At 41.4% G+C, this 21,389-nt stretch overlaps 2 protein-coding genes across 4 annotated transcripts; both read right to left on the bottom strand.

Annotated features, from left to right (window-relative positions):
- Positions 1 to 3,480: 3,480 nt before the first annotated feature.
- On the bottom strand, positions 3,481 to 15,897 carry fam83e (family with sequence similarity 83 member E). Of its 2 annotated transcripts, none has more exons than XM_076267834.1 (9): positions 15,559 to 15,897; positions 14,577 to 15,382; positions 12,116 to 12,262; positions 8,204 to 8,328; positions 7,487 to 7,951; positions 6,856 to 6,912; positions 6,046 to 6,229; positions 5,580 to 5,771; positions 3,481 to 4,922 (listed from the first exon to the last, which is right to left on the bottom strand). In XM_076267834.1, the coding sequence occupies exons 2-9, from the start codon at positions 15,063 to 15,065 to the stop codon at positions 4,740 to 4,742; spliced, it is 1,842 nt and encodes a 613-aa protein (XP_076123949.1). In that variant the 5' UTR covers positions 15,066 to 15,382; positions 15,559 to 15,897; the 3' UTR covers positions 3,481 to 4,739. The 2 variants fall into 2 exon arrangements, with proteins under 2 accessions (XP_076123949.1, XP_076123950.1); XM_076267835.1 differs by having other exon boundaries at positions 15,699 to 15,897.
- An 824-nt stretch (positions 15,898 to 16,721) lies between these two features.
- emp3a (epithelial membrane protein 3a (MAM blood group)) lies at positions 16,722 to 20,956 on the bottom strand. Of its 2 annotated transcripts, XM_076268264.1 has the most exons (6): positions 20,809 to 20,954; positions 19,450 to 19,580; positions 19,121 to 19,199; positions 18,430 to 18,535; positions 17,965 to 18,105; positions 16,722 to 17,690 (listed from the first exon to the last, which is right to left on the bottom strand). In XM_076268264.1, coding segments are annotated over exons 2-6 (504 nt in total). In that variant the 5' UTR covers positions 19,452 to 19,580; positions 20,809 to 20,954; the 3' UTR covers positions 16,722 to 17,514. The 2 variants fall into 2 exon arrangements, with proteins under 2 accessions (XP_076124379.1, XP_076124380.1); XM_076268265.1 differs by lacking the exon at positions 19,450 to 19,580 and having other exon boundaries at positions 20,809 to 20,956.
- Between the last annotated feature and the right edge of the window lie 433 nt (positions 20,957 to 21,389).

Genomic DNA, 21,389 nt, shown 5'->3' with positions numbered 1-21,389 from the left:
TTCTAGATTCATTAATCTAGATTCATTACACACAGTGAAATATGTCAAGCATTATTTTGTTTTAATCTTGATTATTCTAATCTTGATGATTGGTTTACAGCTCATGGAAATCAAAAATCAGAATCTCAAAATATTTATGATGCAGAAATGTCAACTCGAGATGAGCTCTAATCAGCTAATTAAGTCAAAACACTGGCAATTGTTTCCTGAGCCTTTAATCTCTCAACCTAAGCAGGGCAATGGACTTTTCCCCTGATATTCTAATTTTTTGATGCACCTGTAGTTACAACTAAAGAGGCTGAAAGTAGTCCTGCTCAGTCAGTCCTATGTGTTTCTAGTGTACGATGAAAGTAGTAATCCTTTAACTAACAAACTTAAAAGATTGAACAAGATTCTCCTCAAATCCCTTTAACTGTCTGTCCAGTGTGTAAACTAAAAAACAACATACTTCAGCTGTGCATGTTCAAGCACGACCCTGGCTTTGTAAGTGAGAAAACACAAGGTGGCTATAGGACCAAGCAATACACTGTTCTTGCCAGTCAACTACAAGGGGTACTGGCTATCCAATGTGGCTGGAGAAGCACTGATGGGAGGGGTGTTTGATTGATAGGGCTCAACAATATATCATCAAGGACTACACCTTTAACTGAAGAGTCCATCATCACTGATTGTCAATTGTCAGCAGCCCGCCCCACACCTTACACAAACACAGAATGCAATCTATCAACAGATCAGGTTATTTTTATGGACCAAGCAGGGGACATGCCTTACAGAGACACAAATGTGACTTCCTCTAAAGCTCTTTGAGGAGATGGCTAAAAAACACCTATAGGAAATGTATAATCATCTTCAATTCCTGGAGAGGAAGAGAGTACAAAGAAAGAAGCCAGACCTATGTGAAGGAATATTTCTTACAGCACCATTCATGATGTGACCTCATCGTGACAGCTAGACTAGCAGGAGTAGCCCTGCTTGAACACTGCACACACACACACACACACACACACACACACACACTTCAAAGCACACTCCCACTGGCTGTGACTGACGATGTTTCAAGACACTGTTTCAGCAGTGTTTTGTCTTTTCAACAACACCTACTCGTTAGACACACTGACAGGGTGTACATAGCTGCAAGCACTCTGCTGTATCCACAGAGACACACACACATACACAGAGCTGAGTCACAAGTGCAATAGATTAGAGATTGGTCGATTTTAGCTCTCCCCTTTAATTTAATTTAATTACTTAATTTAACATTTTGATTGAATACATTAGTGATATTAATTGTAGCAAATAAATAAAAGTTAAAAGCAAACATTTTATTTAGAAGTCAAAAACATAACTCTATATTACCATCTCAAACACTAAACATGTATAAGCCTACTGTGCTTTAAAAAAAAAATTCTCACGGCCTCAGGTTCACTCAGACCAACAATAATACCATAATGTTCACAAATTTGTCCAGAGAAGTTCTATAAAAGCTTTTACATTTTAATACAGTGTGTATGTAGTATAGTGTTTACAATTAACTTTTTACGATTGCAGATGAATAAAACAAAGAGTTCCCTGTTCTAAACTACGCTAAAAATTACCACTTGGTATAACAGGCTCATTTTTGCGTATCAAAAAAATCAGACATATTCTCCTGCTTCAATGCCGTACACTTTCTGCCTGCTCTGTCCTTACACCTTACACTACTAATTCAGGGATTCACAGCAGTAGAGTAGAGGTGAAAAGAGAGCCCCTCCGAAAGAGTTATTTTTAACTGCATTTAATCCTTAGAAGAGTGAGGGTTTTTTTTTTTTGTACAACATCTAGATCAGTGCAGATCTAAAATGTACTCTGACTGCTATTTAAAAATGAAATTCCTATCATCAAGCTCACCTTCAGTATAGTAGCATGTTAATAACATATTCCTCAAACTCCCAGCCTGAAATTGCATCACATCATCCAGCTGCTATGATAATTGAAGCCAAAAAAAGGATAAGGAAGGTTTTTTGGCCTACTTCCGCAGACAAAAAGTTGGTTGCTTAAGCTCAGGGCCGGAGTGGGGCCACTTTTCAGCCCAAGACCGGCCCACGTTTTCCACAGTGGTGGAAATTGGATAAATGAAGCAACATTTCCGCTCTTACTATCCTGTAGTTTTAGTACCATGGTTCAACAAATGTGTAAAGGTTATATAATAGTTCACTTCAACTGTGAAGTTAACAAAAAATATTTCACTATTCCACAAGTTAACAAAAACAGAAAGAAAGAAAGCCTTTGAAATGTAGCCTATCCCACGCTTCCACAAAGAGGCATATTGAACTAATGTTTAGGCTACATGTTTTTTGCATGGGTAGGCTATATTGTTATTAGAGTGCATGAAAATGCACTCTACTGTTCTTCCTAGGCTTCTTCTTCTTCTTCTTCTTATTCTTCTTCTTCTAACGCAGTTAATGCAGCTTCAACCGTTTAACGTAGAAACTTCATTCAAACTGCGTTGCGTAGGTCTTACTTATGACATGTGGGCTTTGTATTTTTCATCTTTGTAACTTTTATACTTTTTAAACTATTAATTAAAAACTACTCAAAATTTCCCCATAGACTTAACATGGGCTGATGACATCACAATGGACTAATTAACTTGATTTGCACCTGGTATCATCTTCCAGCTGCTCATCTAGGCCCCATCAAAGAATCAGTTCAACTGATTGCACCTGTATCAACTGCTTTCTACTGAACTAGACCAACTCTCTCTGTCTCTCCATTCTACAAGGATATAAGACACATTTCCTCCAACTTTCTATCCATTCATCCTCTTCAAACCATTCACTCATCCACCCATTAAACTATCCATCAACATCCATTAAACAATCTGCCTATCAACATCCATTCAACTTTCTGTCTATCAACATCCATTACACTATCTACATTTAACTTTTAAACTATATACTCTGTCTCAGGCTTTAAGCATACAATATGGCTCTATTAAGACTGCCGTTAAGCAATTAGAATCCTATGGCAGGTGTTCGGGCCAGCTGCATCAACTGCCAGTCTCAGGCTTTAAGCATACAAACTGGCCCTATTAAGACTACACATCCTGTCCAACTGCTTCCTCTGCCAAAAACTGTTTCAAAATAAAAGTCCTCACTACAATATTTCACTGTTAAACAATTTAACCCTTTAAACTACTGAACTTTTTAACTGTTCAGCCATTGTAACTGTTACTTGTCATCAACTATGACTCCTACCCACTGTAGCTAGTTAGCATGGTTAACATAGTTAGCATGCTAGCATGTTAGCATACTAGCATGTTAGCATGCTAGTTAGCATTTTTAGCAAAACTGCTAAAAATGATTAGCTAAGTTAGCTAAGTCACATGGTTAGCATAGTTAGCATGCTAGCATGTTAGCATGCTAGTTAGCATTTTTTGCAAAACTGCTAAAAATGATTAGCTAAGTTAGCTAAGTCACATGGTTAGCATAGTTAGCATGCTAGCATGTTAGCATGCTAGTTAGCATTTTTATCAAAACTGCTAAAAATGATTAGCTAAGTTAGCTAAGTCACATGGTTAGCATAGTTAGCATGCTAACATGTTAGCATGCTAGTTAGCATTTATTGTAAAACTGCTAAAAATGATTAGCTAAGTTAGCTAAGTCACATGGTTAGCATAGTTAACATGCTAGCATGTTAGCATGCTAGTTAGCATAGTTAGCATAACTGTTAAAAATGATTAGCGAAGTTAGCTAAGTCACATGGTTAACATAATTAACATGTTAGCATGCTAATTAGCATAGTTATCATAACTAATAAAAATGATTAGCTAGGTTAGCTAAGTCATATGGTTAGCATAGTTAACATTTTGACATTGTTAGCATGCTAGTTAGCATAGTTACTTGGTTAACATTATTATCTTTAATATAGTTAGCATAACTACTAGCAAACATTGGAGCCATTCCAACTGTTAGTTATCGTCAACTATCTGCCTAAATAATTTAACCATTTCAATTATCAACCTATTTAACTGTTCAGTCATTCCAACTATAGTAAACCTTATCTACAAGGCAAATAATTTAACCATATGAACTCATCATATTTTTGCATTTTCATGCACTATATTTCCTTCAGGAAATGCTTTTCTAGTTTGGTGATTTAGCCTACTCCTTTACTACACCCTCTTCTGAGCAAACAAATATAGGTTTATCATGTAGTATAATTGCTCTTTCTTACATTAAATAACTTTCATTTATCCTCTCTACTTGTCCCTGTAGTCATGGCCTAGAATGCGGAATAGAATGCGGAACCTGTATACTGTATAGCCTAGAAGATAGACGTGACAAATGTCAATATTTTTTTCCTCGACCGGCCCAAAAGTGAAGCGGCCCACCGGGAATTCTCCCGATTCTCCCGATTACCCACCCCGGGCCTGCTTAAGCTTCACCATTTTTAACAGGGCAAACATCACACACACACACACACACAGACCCCACACACCCTAATCATGGAGCACAATTGAGTTAATGTGTTCATGGTCTTACAGTTGGAAAAAAGAGGCCAAAGGGCTTTCATTTCCACAATAGCCAGTTCTTGGTTGTCCTTTGCACCAATGGAACAGTAGTCCCGTCCAAGCTCCCTCAGAACTGACGAGAGTACTGTCCTTAGCACCATGCTCGAGATGCTGCCTGGGTCACAGCAGTCTATGGAACTAGGACTTAAATAGGCGGTCATACGCAGCAGTTCTACAGTACATGGAATTACTTCTCCTCATCACTCCGCTGCCTTGTGGGCGACCTCCACTCCTTCTGGAAGCCAAAGGTGGAGCTGCGAGGCCGCATGGGAGACAGGAAGGACTTTGGAGGTCTTTGGATGTTGTTCTTGTCATCGGTTCGCTGCTTCATCAGGGCCTGAGCAGGGGTCTGGGGCAATCCGTCATAACACTGGACAAAAAAAGAGAGTCACTAGCACTGAAATTTACACGTAGCTAAGAAATTACTGGAACTGAATAACTATAATATACAGCCTTGGTTAGCATTATCATTGTGATATACTGACAGGAAACTAGCTACTGTACCACCACCACCACTAGGCTATCATTAGAACTGTCTCTAGCAGGAATCAAACATGTGACAAATGGGCAAATGTGTCTTCATGCTATATGACTGTAACAAGAAGGAGCAATGAGGCTAAAACCATGAGTGCTAGCATCTGTTGCTAGTATCTAGCAACTGAGGTGCCTGGCAGTGAGGTTTACTCACTGCACACAGCCATGAAGCTGCTGGCCATACCTTCCAAACCTCACTCCCATCCAGATCACATCAGCAAACAGTATTCAACCCTGAATTCTATACTGCAGCCCCAGATATGGAAGGCAGGAAAGCTAGCACTCATCTCACAGGTTTGTGTCACATGTTATCTGGCCCTGATTACCCATGAATCCACTGGAATCACCTGTAGATCTGGCTAAAAATCTATCCAACCAGAATCAATCTATAACTGACATGCCACTCTCCTTGCAGCATGTGTGTTATGGATGCCTATGAAGCTGTGCCTCCACAATTACAAGTGTCCAACTAGCTGCCCTGTGCCACACTCACACTTGCATATGGACGGTGGTTTGTGTCAGCGTAACCAGTGCTCAGGTCCATCATAGAGCGACTGATGTCAGACACGGTGGACTTTGGCCCTCGTTTTGGTGTGCTGATATTCTGCCGGCCTTGGAGTCTCTTCATGATGTCACTGAGCGAGCTGAAGTTTTCTACCTGTGGTACTCGCAGGATTAGAGGCCTCTGAAGAGAATAATAATACCGAAAAAAAAATGTTTAAACCAAGCTGTGCCAGTGGAAGTGAAAGCTAAAATACAGTAGCTTGGCCTATAAGAGAAATTAGCTCCCATTTAGATGGATCCATGGGTTAGGCTTGGGGTTAACATAGCAAATATCAGTTGCCTGTTTTGAACCTTGACAGTGGGAACTTGTGTTTGATAACAGACATTAGTGTTCTTAAAATTCACAAAATTTTACACAATTCACACAAAAAAAAAAACACCAGAATGTGTGTCACCTTTGCTTTTGTTGGTTTAGGCTTGGCTTGGTTTTGCTCAATTTTGGCCTCATCAGGGTTGGAACCCCTTCTGACTGCTAACTCCTTTCTACTGCTGGGAGACAGTGGTGTTGGCTCGCCCCTAGGACTTCTCATGTTCTCCTGTTTATTGAGCTTGTCTGTGCAGGACAATCTCCTCAGAGGCCTGTGTAAGAAATAAGGTTCACCAGTAATTTCTGTTAACTTGAAGACCTGAGTGAGATGAGCTAGCGACAGATACGAGTACCCATTGAATTTAGCTTCTTGCTAACATGCCCATCTCCCATGTCTAAAGTTGAAAATTTGAGTTTGGTGCGGTACTAAGGTTATCTTTATCTACACAAATCAGATACATGTACACATAAAGCGTTTAAAATATTTATTTTTGAGGAAGTGTTTCTGAACATGTTTCGTCTGTACTGCAAAGAGCTTGCTTGACTGCTTTTTTGTTTGTGGCCTCTTCCAGGTAGTGTTGATGGAGTTTGATTACTGGGTGCCAACATTTTTGTTAAGCAAATTCCTCACTCACCATGCCATTACTGTGAAATGTATTGTAAAACACACATTGACATGCATGCACACACGCAAGGCATCACTAGCTCATCACTATACAGTGGTTCAACAAGTTCTGTCAAAATACTAATTAGAAATGCAGAAAAGTTCTTCATTTGGTGTCTTTTCACCAAAGGTATCTTATTCACAAACAATCTCCTTGTTATGAGGTTGAAAGCATTACGTAACATTTCAAATTGATGTAATCAACAATGTCTTTTTGGTTCTTTGTGTACTCACCTGAAACTGATGTGATTATCCAGCCTATCCTTTTCTGAAGCTAAATTGATGCCTGTCCTAAAAAGAGTGAGAAAAATAATTATTTAGTAGAATTTAGATAATAATGATAAGGGGTAGCCTAGATAACTTAATTCACTCTCCAATGTGTCTGGTTGCCAGCCTAGACACGGAGCACAGACACAACAGAGCATAACATAATCAACTAGATGTACCACATAGCAGTACAAAATATGACCGCCGCTCAGTCCTGTACATCCTCTCCACGTGCATGCGTGTGTGTGAGTATGTGCGTGCCTGTGTGTGTGTTTGCGTGTGGATGTGTGTTTGTGTGTCCATCCCCTACTCTTGCAACTTTTGTGTATGCTTATGTGTGTGTGCTTGTGTGTGTGTGTGGGGGGGGGGGGGGGGGGGCAACTTGGGACAAAACATATTTTTTTCTGTAAAATTCTAGTGGGGCTACTAATGGGGCTACATTTTAGCGGCGGTCATAATTATTAAGGTATCAATATCTGCTCTATAGACATGGTTGCATTAACACATTTGCCCATGTTGTGGATTTAGAGTAACCTCTGACCACAAAAGATACACTGACAGGTTTGAATTATAATTCACATAACATTATTATTCCTACCCGTTTTCCTGGAGCTGGGCTAGTTTAGAATGTAGGACATACTGCTGTGGGATTGGCTTCTCCTCAATAACCAATGGCTCCTCAAATATAGGCCCACTGTACTGCACTGGCCCATCTATGAAGCCAGGTGGGGGGCTGGTGAGCAGGCCCATGGAGTCAGGGCACCTCTGAATCACCCCCAAGACCTCCCAGTCGATGGGATGGTCAGTGAAGGACGGCGGAGGGCTAAGGTTGTTCTCCACCAGAAAAGACTTGTTAGACTTCAGGTCCAGCCTTTCGGGACGGTTCATGGCGACCAGACCCTCGTCCATGAGCCCCACTACAGGCCGCCCTCCCTTCCAGGTGTCAGGGATTGGGAGCGAGTTGGCAAAGAGGATACGAAACTCCCGGTCAAAGGATTCCACCACGGGGCCGCTCATGACCATCACCAGCTGTCGGTGTAGGTGGGCGTCTGACCACGTGAGGCTGAAGAGAGGTAGTGGATACAGGATGAGTGTGTGGGCACAGCTATAGTGCCTTAGACCAGTTACATATAGCGAGCCTATAGCTAAAAGTGAGCTATAGGCTAACTGGTCTAACCCACTTCCAGTGAATTATGCTAAGCTAGGCTAATGGTATCAGACTGGGTAATAACACACTCAAAGAAAAGAAGGGTATGTATCCTCTACAACCTATGAAGACCCTCATTTTATTCTAAGTTAAACTGTGCCATCTTACCTGTAACTCCCCACCATTACCTTCTCCAGGTCAACCAGGATAAAATTCTCTTTCAGTTCCCCAACAACCATCTTCCCTTCTCTAGAGCAGAAGGTCTTGCCTCCCAAGACACGCACCCTCATGTTCTAAGATGGAGATGACATAGGCACAGTTATGCTTTGATGCAGATAGAATGAAATTCCAGCCAATGATTCTTGTTCTGTGTTATCTCAATTAAGGAAATAAGGGGTTTTCTTCTTTCTTCTAAAGAATCACTGTGGCATTTAGTTGAGGTGAATTCTGTCACTCTGATTTCAAATTTCTTATTCAAAAGTCAAGTCGTGTGTAGGTTGGAGGGGGGGGGGGGGGGGTAGGGTAGGGGGTAATTGCTTATTCAGAAGTCTGAAGAATTCTCAGAAACACAATGGCATGTTTTTTAGGTCCCTTAAGGGACAAAGGAAACTGCTCCTTAAATGGGCAAAGAAAGGTTGCTTTTTTGTAGGCAAACTTCAGAGGTCTATTGTCTTTGTTGGTTCAAGTTCAAGTTCAATAATTTATTTCCATGTCAACAAAGTTGATTTGAATTTGTCTTGGTGCCATTCCAGTTAAAAAAAATACAAGACAATACATAGGACAAACACAGGAGCATACAGAACATGAAAGAAACATACAGAACATGAAAGACAATCACATAGACAAGACATAGACAGGGAGTGAGCTACTGTATTTTTCCTAAAATCTATAATCAGTTCTTTTGTCTTTTTTGAAAACAGGTTGTTCCCCTTACACCATACCTCTAAAGCTGCCACTTCAGATCTGTAATCTGACTCACAGTTCTTACTGATAAGACCCACCACAGTTGTATCATCGGCATACTTGAAGATTTTCACATTCTCAGAATGGGACACAGTCATTGGTGTATAGAGAATAGAACAGAGGAGAGAGGACACATCCCTGTGGGGCCCCAGTGTTGAGAATACTGGGTTTGGAGAACAGGTTGTCTATTTTCACCACCTGCCGCCTGTCTGATAAAAAGTTTAAAATCCAGTGACAGAGGGATTGATTGATTCCCATCAACTGGAGTTTACCAAATAATGTAGTGGGTATAATAGTGTTAAAAGCAGAACTGTAATCTATGAATAAAACTCTTGCATATGTAGCTGGGGCCTCCAGGTGCTGCAGGATGCTGTGGAGGCACAGGGAAACAGCATCCTCTACAGACCTGTTAGCACGGTAAGCAAACTGATAGCTGTCCATCCCAACACTGGCTAACTGTCTACAGACGAGCCGTTCAAAAACCTTCATTGCAATAGAGGTCAGAACAACAGGCCTGTAGTCATTCAAACAGCTGATATTTGATTTTTTATGTACAGGGATGATTACAGCAGATTTAAAACATTCAGGGACTTTGCATTCACAAAGTGACCAGTTAAAAATGTCTGTGAAGACAGAGGCAAGTTGATGGGCACAGTTCTTAAGAGTGAAAGCAGACACACCGTCAGGCCCTGCTGCCTTCCTCACATTCTGTTTGCAGAGCAGGGCCTTGACTTCATGTTCTTTGACCACAAATGGTGGCCATACAGGGTCAGTTCTAGGTGCAGGGGCTTTGTCGGGTCGGGGGCAGTCAAATCTGCAGTAAAATTCATTAAGCCTATCTGGTAGCTGGGGGTCTACATTTTGTGCTGCCTGTTTAGTCTTGTATCCAGTTATCCTCTGTAGTCCCTGCCATACCCCTCTATCTTTAGCCTTTAATTTATCTTCTAGATTATCTCTGTATCTAGCCTTTGCTTATACAATGGGTGTGTATAAGATGGACTATACATGTGCACAACTACTATTGAATAAAACAACATGCATATTCAATTTCTATGGATTCCTGTGAATATTTCAATACCCAATATTCTGCATCCATGTATTGCTAAGGATACACACTGCAGCTAGATGATAGGGAAGCACCAAAGGTGGAGGAGGGGGAGAAGGGCATTTTTGATTAAATTTAATTGAGACATAGTAAGATAGATCTGACAATGTAAAACACTATACATATTGCACATGAACAAGATTGTCATGTATGGATTCCCAAGAGTCCAAGCTTTCAAATGGTGTATAACATTATTATTCTTCATAGCAATATGGTGCATACAATTGATTTAGAATGTTAGGGGAGGTGGGAGAGGGGGGTAGGTGTGCCGTGGAAGGCATATTTTCATGATAGGTTTAAGGCATATTGCTGTGAAAAATGAGGCCAATTACAAAGCATGATTATCACTCACAGGCACACCTGTAATTTGACTGAGGGGCCCTATTCAGATATCAGTGGTGAATATCATACATAACCCATGATATACAATTGAGGGGCCCAATTAAGACATATCACACATAATAAGTGAGGGATAATGTATAGAACGCCGGTCATTATTGGGAAAATAAGTCCCGACAGGGCGAACCGGACCCCGACGTGCAGCGGAGGGGTCTTGTTCCGCCCTAAAGGGACTTATTTCCCAATAATGACCGGCGTTCGGTCGGTGGAGAACACAGTAATGACTTAGGGTAAATAAGTCATAATATACAGTATACTTGTGTTGCCATCCTCTATTTAATAATTAAATCACTAGCTATATCACCAGTGACGCTTTTCGAACTGGGAATATTAAATATAGGCTAAACCCATTTAATTCTTCGCACCAGGTGAAACAACGTTGCTGTCACAAACCTCAACATAAGGAGCAGACGCCAACCTCAAATTAACTAATTTAATCACAGTATTAACTATGATAACTACACCTGGATAAACACACATAATTAATTCTAACTCCCAGTACAGAGTTCACATCTGCCCTCTGAGTACTATGACTGCTTATCTCTGCTAATCTCAGCGCAACCTTTTCGTCATCTCATATCCTCTGAATGCAGAGGAACCTGTTTAGCCAAGCATGGTGCACAGCTATCACATTCATTACATTCCTCAATAACGCAGATTGTAAAAAAGGTTCAGGCCTTGTAGAAAATATCACCCAGTCATTCCACAATTTTCATTTAAATTTTTACTGTGTTGTGGGAACCTGCACTCTAAAAAATGTTGGGTTAAAAATAACCCAAATATAACCCAGCCACTGGTTAGCTATTGGAACAAGACCACATTGAGTTATCCTAACCCAATGGTCTGGGTACATTATTAAACCCAGCAGATTGGGCATGATTCTAACCCAAAACGCTGGGTTATACCAACACGTTAGTTGAATTGGCACAATAGACATAGCAAATTAAATGGAACTGGCTCTGGAATGGAAGTGGTCTAGACTCAGCTGCCATCAGAGACTTGGAGGAAGAAATACTTTGGTCAGTAGAAAAAAAATCCATGGTGTAATGTAGTGCTGATGTAAAAGACAGGTAAATGACAATAAGTTATGTAAAGAGATTTTAAGAGGCAGACAGGGATTGCTTGAAGGGACAAGTGAATCATTGTGAATGTAAATGTGATTGCCCCAAAGCATTGTGTCACATTTCAGTCATATGAGACACCATTAACCCACACTTACTATTACGTTTCAATTAAGTATGTGCTGTCAGTGCACAGTATATGCTATGTCTGATGCCTTTGTATTACTGTTGTATTCTCTAATCACTAGCCCTTATTGTCATGACAAACACTGTATCAAGGCAATGCAGAGAATTTCTGTGGATCACGGCACTGACTTTCATCCTATCATCCTTTTGTTTGTCTGGGTGTTAGGTTTTTTAATCTAGAATTACCATAACAAAAAATAAATAAATAAACTGACTCAACAAGGAGAGGCCCAGTAACCCAAGTGTGAGATATAAGTAATATATTAAGTCTAGCATAAATACCGAATTATTCTCTAGTGTGGATTGATGGCAGTGTTTCAGTGTATCATAGTGTCTTGTTCAGGAGGAGAGCAATATCTGACTCACGGGATGTCGTAGCCTTTGAGGGGTGAAGTTTTCCTGGACAGACCTCTGGTTGAGGATGATGTAGACAGGGATGCCAAGCGAAGCAACTGAATGAAGGTCGCCAATCACAGCGCTGTCTGAGAGTCTGTCTGTCACTATGGCGATGAGCTGGTACCACAAACAAGACCCATTAAAAGTGGCAGTGGTCCATCTAGGTGTATATTCTGCACAGCATGATATTACACATGTATACAGTATGTGATAGATAATTGTGAGATTGTGTGTGTTAAATTGACAAGCATATGTTATATGTTATATGTGATATGTGTGCGGCTGTGTATATCCTGCATGGAATGTAATGATGTGTGTGAAAAAGAATATCCTTATAGGACAATAAAGACTATACTATACTATAAAGGTCTCCAAACACCAGAGAGTTAAACAGACACTGTCGAAATATTGCATGCAGAGTGCAAAGTAATTGCAAGTATTGGTGATTGGTATCTTAGGCAAACATATCTAACCTGCTTGTGATAGAAACGTTAGACAACTCATCACATGACAAAACATTGACAAACAGCTGATAAAACATTGGCAAATAACACAATGAGCTGTATTGACTGTAAATGAGTCAGTTCAGTATGCACATCATAATCACCATACCCAGTGATGGGAAAGCTCATGAACATGCCCCCAGAGTGTGAACTGGTAGCTGCCCGAAAGCTCTAACTGTTGGCTGCAGCCACTTGAGCTAGGTAAAACCGATTGTTTTCAGGGTTTTTTTCCATACCGACAGTACTCATGACCAGATTTCTCCTTTACAAGTAGCTTATAGAGTAGTTTGTAGCAAGGCCGTAGTCATGATGTCAACATTGGCGGGGGGACCAAATCTGTGGTGGTGTCTGAGAGACCCCCAAACAGAATTTCAATACATTTCCTACCATGCAAAAAATATTATTAAAAATCACAACAGTCAATTATTAAGGTATTCCAAACTTTTGACAGACATAGGCATGGCATGAATGGATGGATTATGAACCCCTGGGCACAGATGCCCCCCCCTCCTCCAGATAGACGGGTCCTGAGGCATTCTCCCACGGAAGATTTTTTTATTTTTTTAAAAATGACCCTTTAAATGATGACTTCTGGTGAGTTTTGTGAAAAGAGAAGGGTGGAGAAGGCCCAGTAAGCCCATTCAGTAATCCACCCCTGGACCTGTATTATGACTCCATTTGTCTTCAAAATGTATACTTTAAAAGGAATTACAAACTAGAGTATCTTTGTTAAACTATATATTACACAGAATATGGTTCTTTGACTTATTACTTACACTTTTTTTAAACTAAGGCTTAGACTCATAGGTTTGGACCTATAGCCTAATAAGATTTTGTCTTTTAATTTAGATTTTATTATGCTGGCGGCTAATCACACAATTTTAACGTAGTTTGAAAGGGACAGGATTTAGGAATAGGCTACTAAGACAGGCCCCTCTTCTGTCTGACTCACCTCATGTTACCCCCTGCATTATAGACTGGCTTCTGACAGAAATTATGTTTTGTGCCAACATGTAGAAACACTAAGCCTACTACAGCCTTTAATTGATGAATGGAGGTGCAAATTCCTTTCTTTGGCGATTCACATTAACTGTAGGCTATCACCACCAGTGCATTGTAAAAGTTTTTTCCAACTTGTGTGCCGTCGCCACATTTAATTCCTACGTTTTGCCTGCATGGATGCGCGACTGAGTGTGCATCTAAATAATATGCAAGATGCAACAACCATTTCTAAGAGGCCTATAAATGGCAATTTCTGGCATTACTACTAGCATATGAATGCATTATTTATGTTGAAAGACATGTGAAAGAAATGAATGACTCAGGCTTGCACAAATTCATCATTTAAAATAAAATGTTTCACTTTCACTATTATTCCGAGAATAGGCTACAATATGGAAAATGTTTCAAAGTTCCCTTTGAGTCTGATCGGCCCCAAAAATATATGGGATTTCCTTAGCCTGTGCTACACCTTTCCAACAAGTTTTGTGAAAATTGTACCGGTAGCTGCGATATTGTTGACAGCCCTACCTCACCGCAGTAGGGAGCAGTAAAATAGCTTTTGATAGCGCACGTGACTAACGAAAAACGGAAAACCACCAGGACAAACTACTCAGGGGTGTAGGCTACTCTGGAACCATCACTAGGTCACACATTTTTGCATTATTTACGTTTGATTACATTTCAGATGGTGGTGCGTGTTGGTTTCCTGTAGGCCTACTGTAGTATAACGCTTTTTTCTGTCTTTATTTTTCTATGTCCGTATATTGGGGGGGGTCATTTTGGTCATATTTGAATATTGGGGGGGGGGACACGTCCCCCTCAATGTCTATGGTGACGACGGCCCTGGTTTGTAGCTTAGCTCACTAAATTTTGCCCATTACTAATCATGCTCCATCACAACATGGGTGTGTCTCACATTGTCTTACCTTTTTGGCCCCTTGCAGTAGTTTCCGCACCACCTCTCGCACAGGTGGTGCATCCTCCACTGGTGGGCTGGTGTACACACTGGCTTGGCCCATGCAGTCCCAGCATCCCTTCTCCGGCCAGCCCAGCTCCAGAGGAGGGGCCGGGGTGTCCGAGTGCGTGGGGAAGTAGCATGCCGAATAGTTCTTCATGCTCTGGCCCTCTCCGTCCCCCTGGTTGCAGTAGGCGGCCGCCTCCACCTCCTCCTCCACCACCACCTGGCTGCTGTGGTAGTCTTGGGCCCAGCCGCTGAGCTGGTTGACCTCCTCGGGCGAGAGGAAGGGGCAGAGGCGTTCGGCGTTGAGCTGCATGTAGAAGGCTCCGGGCCCGTTACTCAGTAGGCACTCCACGGCACTGCGCTCCCCCTCACTGTGCAGGAAGTGCGGGCAGGCCTCGGTCACCGGCTCGAACACCACGTCCTCACCCAGGTTCAGCTCTCGCGAGTTTGCCATGGTGACCGGTGAACTCTTGTGTCTACAGTTGGAAGACTGTTTGACTAAATGTCAAAAGGCTGCTGATTGTGCAGACAGTGAGCTGATTGGTGGTAATTTTACATAACTGGTGGGACTTACATACAATTTTACATAACTGGTGGGACACAGCAGCCACCAATATGATTATTTCTGTTAAAGAATGTCACAACTAAAGGAAGGGGAAACCTAGGCTGGTAAAAAAAACAAGCTTATTTTCCCGGAGAGACCTTATCAGAAAAAACCCTGGTAATTCCAATAGTGACGCTTCCATGAGTGGTCTACAGACTCCCTCCCACCTGTGAAAACATTTCAACAAAAAAGACAACGCTTAAAGAATGTTCCCTGCCCTCCTCAAACAAGTTACACATAACTTGTTAACACAGCAAATGAGAGTGCAGATACAATGTTTGGTTAAAATCTCATATTAAGCAATGATGTGCAGACAGAGAAGCAGTTGGAGAGAATTTCTTACCCATTTCAGTGCTGAACATATCACAGCTTTCTTCTGGTGGGTTGCTTTCTCCTCCTTCCTCTCTCCTCCCACCTTCAATGTGTGCCTTTCCTTAGACTGACATACAGCCTTGCCGAAACTTGGAAAACACTATCACTCACAATCAGTCAGTGAAACACCTTTTTTTCTCCTTTTTCAGGCGATAACTGTGCCATTGTTAAACTTCTGAAAAGCCCAAACTATACAGCTGTTTCCAGGTTACCCCCATAATGGACATATCTGACTTCCACAGAGACAAATGTCAGCCGACTCTCAGGATCAGCTCCCTGCACGTATTTGTATCCTGTGTGTTGATGTCAAGTGGCAGTCTTTCATTCCACGATCATTTTACAGGGAGGGGTTCTCTGCCGCCGGTCCTACCAGATGAACTGGTCTGTACTGAAGACATCCTCCTGGCATCCCTTGGCCTCAGCCAATGAGACGTGGAGGCCCAGAGGCCAGCTCTGCCTCTGAAACCTCTGAGCTTTCCCCAAGGGATGAATCTAATCCCCTTACGTAGCAGAGATAGCACAGAGGAGCTTGACTAAAAAGGGGGAACGTACAATAATTAATTAGCTGGTTTTTAGAGTGAAAATTTAAGACACTAATTACATTGTGGATGTCAAATCAGATGTCTGAATGTGTGTGTTTGCGATGTTTGTTTTTGTGGGGGATGTATTTGTTTGAGAGACAGAGAGAGAATGTGTGTATGTGTGTGTGCCTGTGATTGTGTGTGTGTGTTTGTGTTTTGGCGTGCCTGCCCCCTCAGGTATTTATATACACATGCCATTCTAAGAATGAATTTTACATACTTGCATACTTGTGTGGATAGTGTCTGACCTTTGTAATGCGCGTTTGAGTGTGAGTGCATGTGCCAATGCGTGCATGTGTGTGTGTGTAGGTGTGTGTGCGTGTAGGTGTGTGTGTGTGATATGGAGATGGGCAGCCACACCTGTAGTGTCAATACAGTTTTGTTCAGCCTGGCATAAATGAAGATCAGTAGGCTCTTCCATGGGATTAACTATATAAACACAGCTTTCATGAGTATATTCATGTCTGCAGGCACCTTTTGACTTTTATCAAGCCATTTTAGCAATTTGTAGGTTAATCAGTAATCAGGGGGTCACAAAATTGCAGTCTAGACATTTTATTTACTTTGTGTTTATTAGAAAATATATAAGATATAAGTGCTGTCATTAGTAGTATACAATACAAATGTTGCCCTCTCCTCCTTGCATACAGAAGGAGCAGAGTGATACACAAACTTTGGTCTCAACTAGAAGGTCTTTTGAAATCTTTTCATCTCGTATTATCACAAAATATGTTTTCCATAATTTGTACAGTTTCTTTATGGTCCTCAAAAATTGTTTGCCAATATCTAAGAGATACTTGCTTTACTTCTACACTAATCACAAGGAAGAAAAACAATTCTGTGAATTCTTTTCTAGACAGCAAAATGTGCACTTAGGTAGGTTTCTGATACTTCTTGGTCTACCATAGCAATAATTTAGTAGGACCACCATGAACCTTTGGCCCCAAGATATTCCTGTGCAATCTGCAAACAAGAGATCTACATGGGGGTCCATAGTAGATAAAGGTGCTAAAAATGTCAATACTGCACTGAATTAACCAGAAACCAGAATTCCAATTTTAGGATTTATGGTTCAGATCAAATGGCAGCAGCAACTACATAAATCTTCACCTTTGGTTGTCCATGATTTAGTAGCACATATTTTGTTTACATTTCACATTTTGAAAATACAAAAATGTTCACCAATCCATCAAAAGGTCTGAGCAGACTAACATAATTACATTATATTTGTGAGTCTTTTCTTTTTTTATTCAAATAAAACACTGCTTAGTGCACCTTTACTTCATACCGGAGCTCACTGACCCTAAAATGACCCCATCCCAACAAATCAAATACCAGTTAGGGGGTCAAGCCCGTTTCCTCAGATGGACATACAGCACCCCGCTCAACATCAGCAGGGGCACACACGCCCAGGCCATAATGAAACAGAAGCCAAATTTGCCTAGTGTGAGTTCGCGGGTGTCCTGGAGGATGTCCTGATGCTGAAACGTGTAGATAAGAGCTGCAGCGAACACCGACATACCTTGAAAATGAAGACCCGGGAGAAGGGAACGGTTCAGTTACACACTATATATACAACTATGATGCATACGGGAAAGAGATTTTATGAAGACAGGGTGTTGTATGACTTACAAACAAAGTTATAGTAACACTACAACTAAAGAAATGTTTTCTGAAAATGTGTACAGTAGGGTGAATATGAAGGCCTAGTACTCATACAGAATAAAAACAAAATGGCAGATGATAAGATTTGCATGTACAGAGATGGCAAATGGCAAATTCTGTCATTAGCCTACCTGCTACAATCTGGCAGAGGCCCGTCAGGTAGAAAAGGCCTCCTTTGGACATAGTGAAGAGCTGACCCAGGAACACCAGGAACGAGATGGACGAGAAGACCACACCGAGGATCATCAGAGCCTGGACCGCTTGAAGCCAGTCTGGAGGAAGAGGTGGACAGGGACAAGACATGTTGGAAAGCTACGCAAACCTAAGACATTTATTCAACAAGGGGGTTTTATCAAGTGGTACCAGCATTCAGTAAAACACATTTACCAATGTTCATTAGTGCGTTCTTTTTGTTGATGTTAGATATGATCTAGGGTAGGTATGTGACACAAACATTGGTTATTGTGGGGTTTTTTTTTATATCCGCAGACCACAATTGCAAAAAAAAATGACTTATGCCATTATTTTAGAAAGGTGACGAAATGGAACCGAGCTCAGTCATGAGCAGAATGAGTGTAAATCATCCCTATCCTCACCAGTCTCCTCAGTGCGCGAGGAGCAGAGCCATGTTTGGGTGGCATTGTCAAACATGCAGTTGTGCCACAGGTCTGATGTCTCTATCTCTCCCCACGTCCACCAAGACTGAAACAGAAACAAGAGACACAACCTGTTTATTCCTACCGACGAATGCTGTGGAGGTGTCCTGGCACCATTTAGGATTAGGAATATTTTCACTTGACCATGTATCTATGAGTGCCAAATAAGTTTCCACAACAAGTAAATGGGACTTTTACAAATACCTGGAAGAAATTTAAAGCACTTCAGCTAGGCATTTAGGGACAAACAAAACAGACAGCTGCTCTTAAAGTGCATGTAAATGTAAAAAAATGTAAATGTAAATCAGGTTTCTCTGCCAAGTATACTTGTGTATACAAGGAATTTGGTGTCTGCATTAATCCTATCCGTGAATTAGTGAACACACAGAGCACACAGCGAGGTGAAGCACACACTAACCCGGAGCCGCTCAGGGAGCAGTGAAGTGGTTAGGTGCCTTACTCAAGGGCACTTCAGCCGTTCCTACTGGTCAGGGATCGAACTGGCAACCCTCCGGTTGCAAGCCCGAAGCCCTAACCAGTAGGCCACAACTGGCCCCTAATGATAACAGTATATAGGCTATGTCTTCATTTATGGCCAGTGCTTCTGAGGCTCTGATGCATTGAGCCTTACCTTCTCCATGGTGGCGATGAACAGCATGGCCAAGGTGACCAGGTGTAGCACAATCACAAACAGCAACAGGAGAGCCATCCTGACAAAACAGTGAATGAATGAAATCTAGACCACCAGCAGCTCTGGCTAGACAAAAAACTCTCTCGCGCTATTTCTCTCTCTGTCTCTCTCTCTTTCTGTCTCGGGAGGGAGAGAAAACATGTCGTGGCTTTCATCAAGTTCCCCTACATGTGCAGTTAGGAGGTTATCTGTGTCTCTCCATGACCCACATCAACCAGGGGAATTAGCTCAGGCTACAGGCCTGCGGAGGCCTCTGGAGAATGACTCACATCAGTTGTCTTTTACAGGATTGTGTAAACAAGCTCCTGGTCTGTTTATGGCAGTTCAAGACTTCAAGACTTGGTTCTGCATTTTTGTTCGAGTGAGCATCAGTGCAGTTCAGTGAGGAGGACTGAAGACACTGTGAACAAAGCTGTGTTAAGTCAAACAAATAGGATCCAGTATGCCATACACTTTAAATATTTGTGTGGAAAGCCAGCTGAAGGTAAATAAAGTTATTCTCACAAAGTGAACACCTCACTTACACCCCCATTTGAAATTATATTTCATTAATTCATTATTTCATAAATGTTCAGTGGCCACTGATCATCTGGACTAAATATTTCATGTCATTAGTGTTTCACTATTTTTCTTGGAATACATTCCTACAGTATCCTACCCTGCTACATAGACCTGTTCTGTTATGATAGACCTCAATAAAAAAAAAAAAAAGTTTTGGAACACAGACCAGCTTAGGAACTGATGTCATTCATTAGTGGTGTGTATGCGCAACAGAGAAGTCATTCATGGTCTGGTCTACATGTTTTGATCACGCCTTTTTCACACAGAGATGTGAACGAGGGCCAAAAGTCACAACACTAGATTTAGAGGTCCTAAATTGGGAAGCACACGAGAGAACCCAACCCAAAAAGATTCCACAAACCCTCATCCTTAGCTACCGTTAGAAGGGTAAACACGTCTGAATATAAAATCAGTGCTGTGCTATTTCCAAACACTTCAGCCCAACCAGAGCAGGGCGTGTCTTTTTAGTAATGACCATTTAGAATGAACGCTCGCATGTGTACCCACGTTTTCTCAGTCTGTTTCCAATTAAATAGCTTTCTAAAGGGTTAGTGTAGCCTCAACTTGTGTAACAAAAACGGTAGGCTACCTACAGTAGTGTAGACAATTACTAGTAATTGAGTAAAAGCAAGCATTTGATGAAAAGAGGCTCTTAACTACATCATATTATAAAGAAATGAGTAATTAACTCAAGCAAGTAGAGAATGAAGACAATTTTACAAAACATGACCCATTCTACCATCACTCAACATTTTAGTGCATTTTTCACTATTTAATGACTTCTGAAAACAAGTCAAATGTTGTTTAAGAGCTGCAAGCAAATTGTAAATTTAAAACCTGCTAACAAAGTACCATTGACATTGCAGGCTATGGCTATATTTGCCTCCATCTGCCATAAACTATGACCATACATGCTAAACATTCATGAGTCTATCTGTATATCTGTATGTAAACATCCTGACATTGATCAGACTATCACAGGATCCAAGTTTTGAGATAGAGCTGACAGCTAAAGCACTCTAATACTTTATATAAATAACAGAGCAGAGAGAGCTGAGACAGCTTACCTTCCCAGACAACTTCACTTCTCAGGCACAACAAATGACAGCTAAGAGGCAAACACATTCACTTCTCTCTCTCTCTATTTCCCTCTCTCCTTCTCCCTGCTGGTCCTCTTTTCCTGGCAGCACTCCCCTCCCCCTTCTCTCTTCCTCCTCCTCCTCCTTGTTCCCTTACTCTGAGGTTTGGGGAAAGACGGCAAAAGGAATGCAGGCTTGGTTGTAATGGGAGTTTCTCAACGCCCATTTCCGCCAGGCGCCCCTCTGCCCTCCCCTAAAAAATCTGAAACTGTAACCTCCAAACCCAATGAGAGCCCCACTCCTGTCTGCCAGTATATGAGAAGATGTAGTTGCCAATGGACCAAAGAAAGTTTGTAAACACACGGTTGGAAATGTGTGGACTTACATTGAATTACAGAACTTTGCTGTAGCACATCTGTCATAAACTCTCTTTTTCTGCTTATTTAAATCAGTAATGACCTACAGAGTATTAACATAAAGTTACAGAGTTCATCAACTCTGTGCTTGTTTAAACTCTGAAGGGGATTTTTTATGTAAATGGCACATCTGCAACCTCTGGGGTCGGCCAT

Source organism: Alosa pseudoharengus, unplaced genomic scaffold, assembly GCF_046254945.1.
Source record: "Alosa pseudoharengus isolate Yale_2024_CS ecotype anadromous, Long Island Sound unplaced genomic scaffold, YU_APseudo_1.1 YU_APseudo_1.1_scf_5, whole genome shotgun sequence".
NCBI classification, from domain to species: domain Eukaryota; kingdom Metazoa; phylum Chordata; class Actinopteri; order Clupeiformes; family Clupeidae; genus Alosa; species Alosa pseudoharengus.
Note: the sequence above shows the minus strand (reverse complement) of the source record. Positions and strands in the feature narration are given on the sequence as shown.

Coding starts and splice junctions, on each gene's coding strand:
- fam83e (XM_076267834.1), bottom strand. CDS start 15,065: ATGGCAAACTCGCGAGAGCTGAACCTGGGTGAGGACGTGGTGTTCGAG. Junction 8,329..12,115: donor CTCAAAGGCTACGACATCCC/GTGAGTCAGATA, acceptor TCTCCATCTTAG/AACATGAGGGTGCGTGTCTT. Junction 4,923..5,579: donor ACCACCGTCCATATGCAAGT/GTGAGTGTGGCA, acceptor TTTTTTGTCCAG/TGTTATGACGGATTGCCCCA.
- emp3a (XM_076268264.1), bottom strand. Junction 18,106..18,429: donor CTCGCGCACTGAGGAGACTG/GTGAGGATAGGG, acceptor CTCTTCCTCCAG/ACTGGCTTCAAGCGGTCCAG. Junction 17,691..17,964: donor CCTCTGCCAGATTGTAGCAG/GTAGGCTAATGA, acceptor TTCATTTTCAAG/GTATGTCGGTGTTCGCTGCA.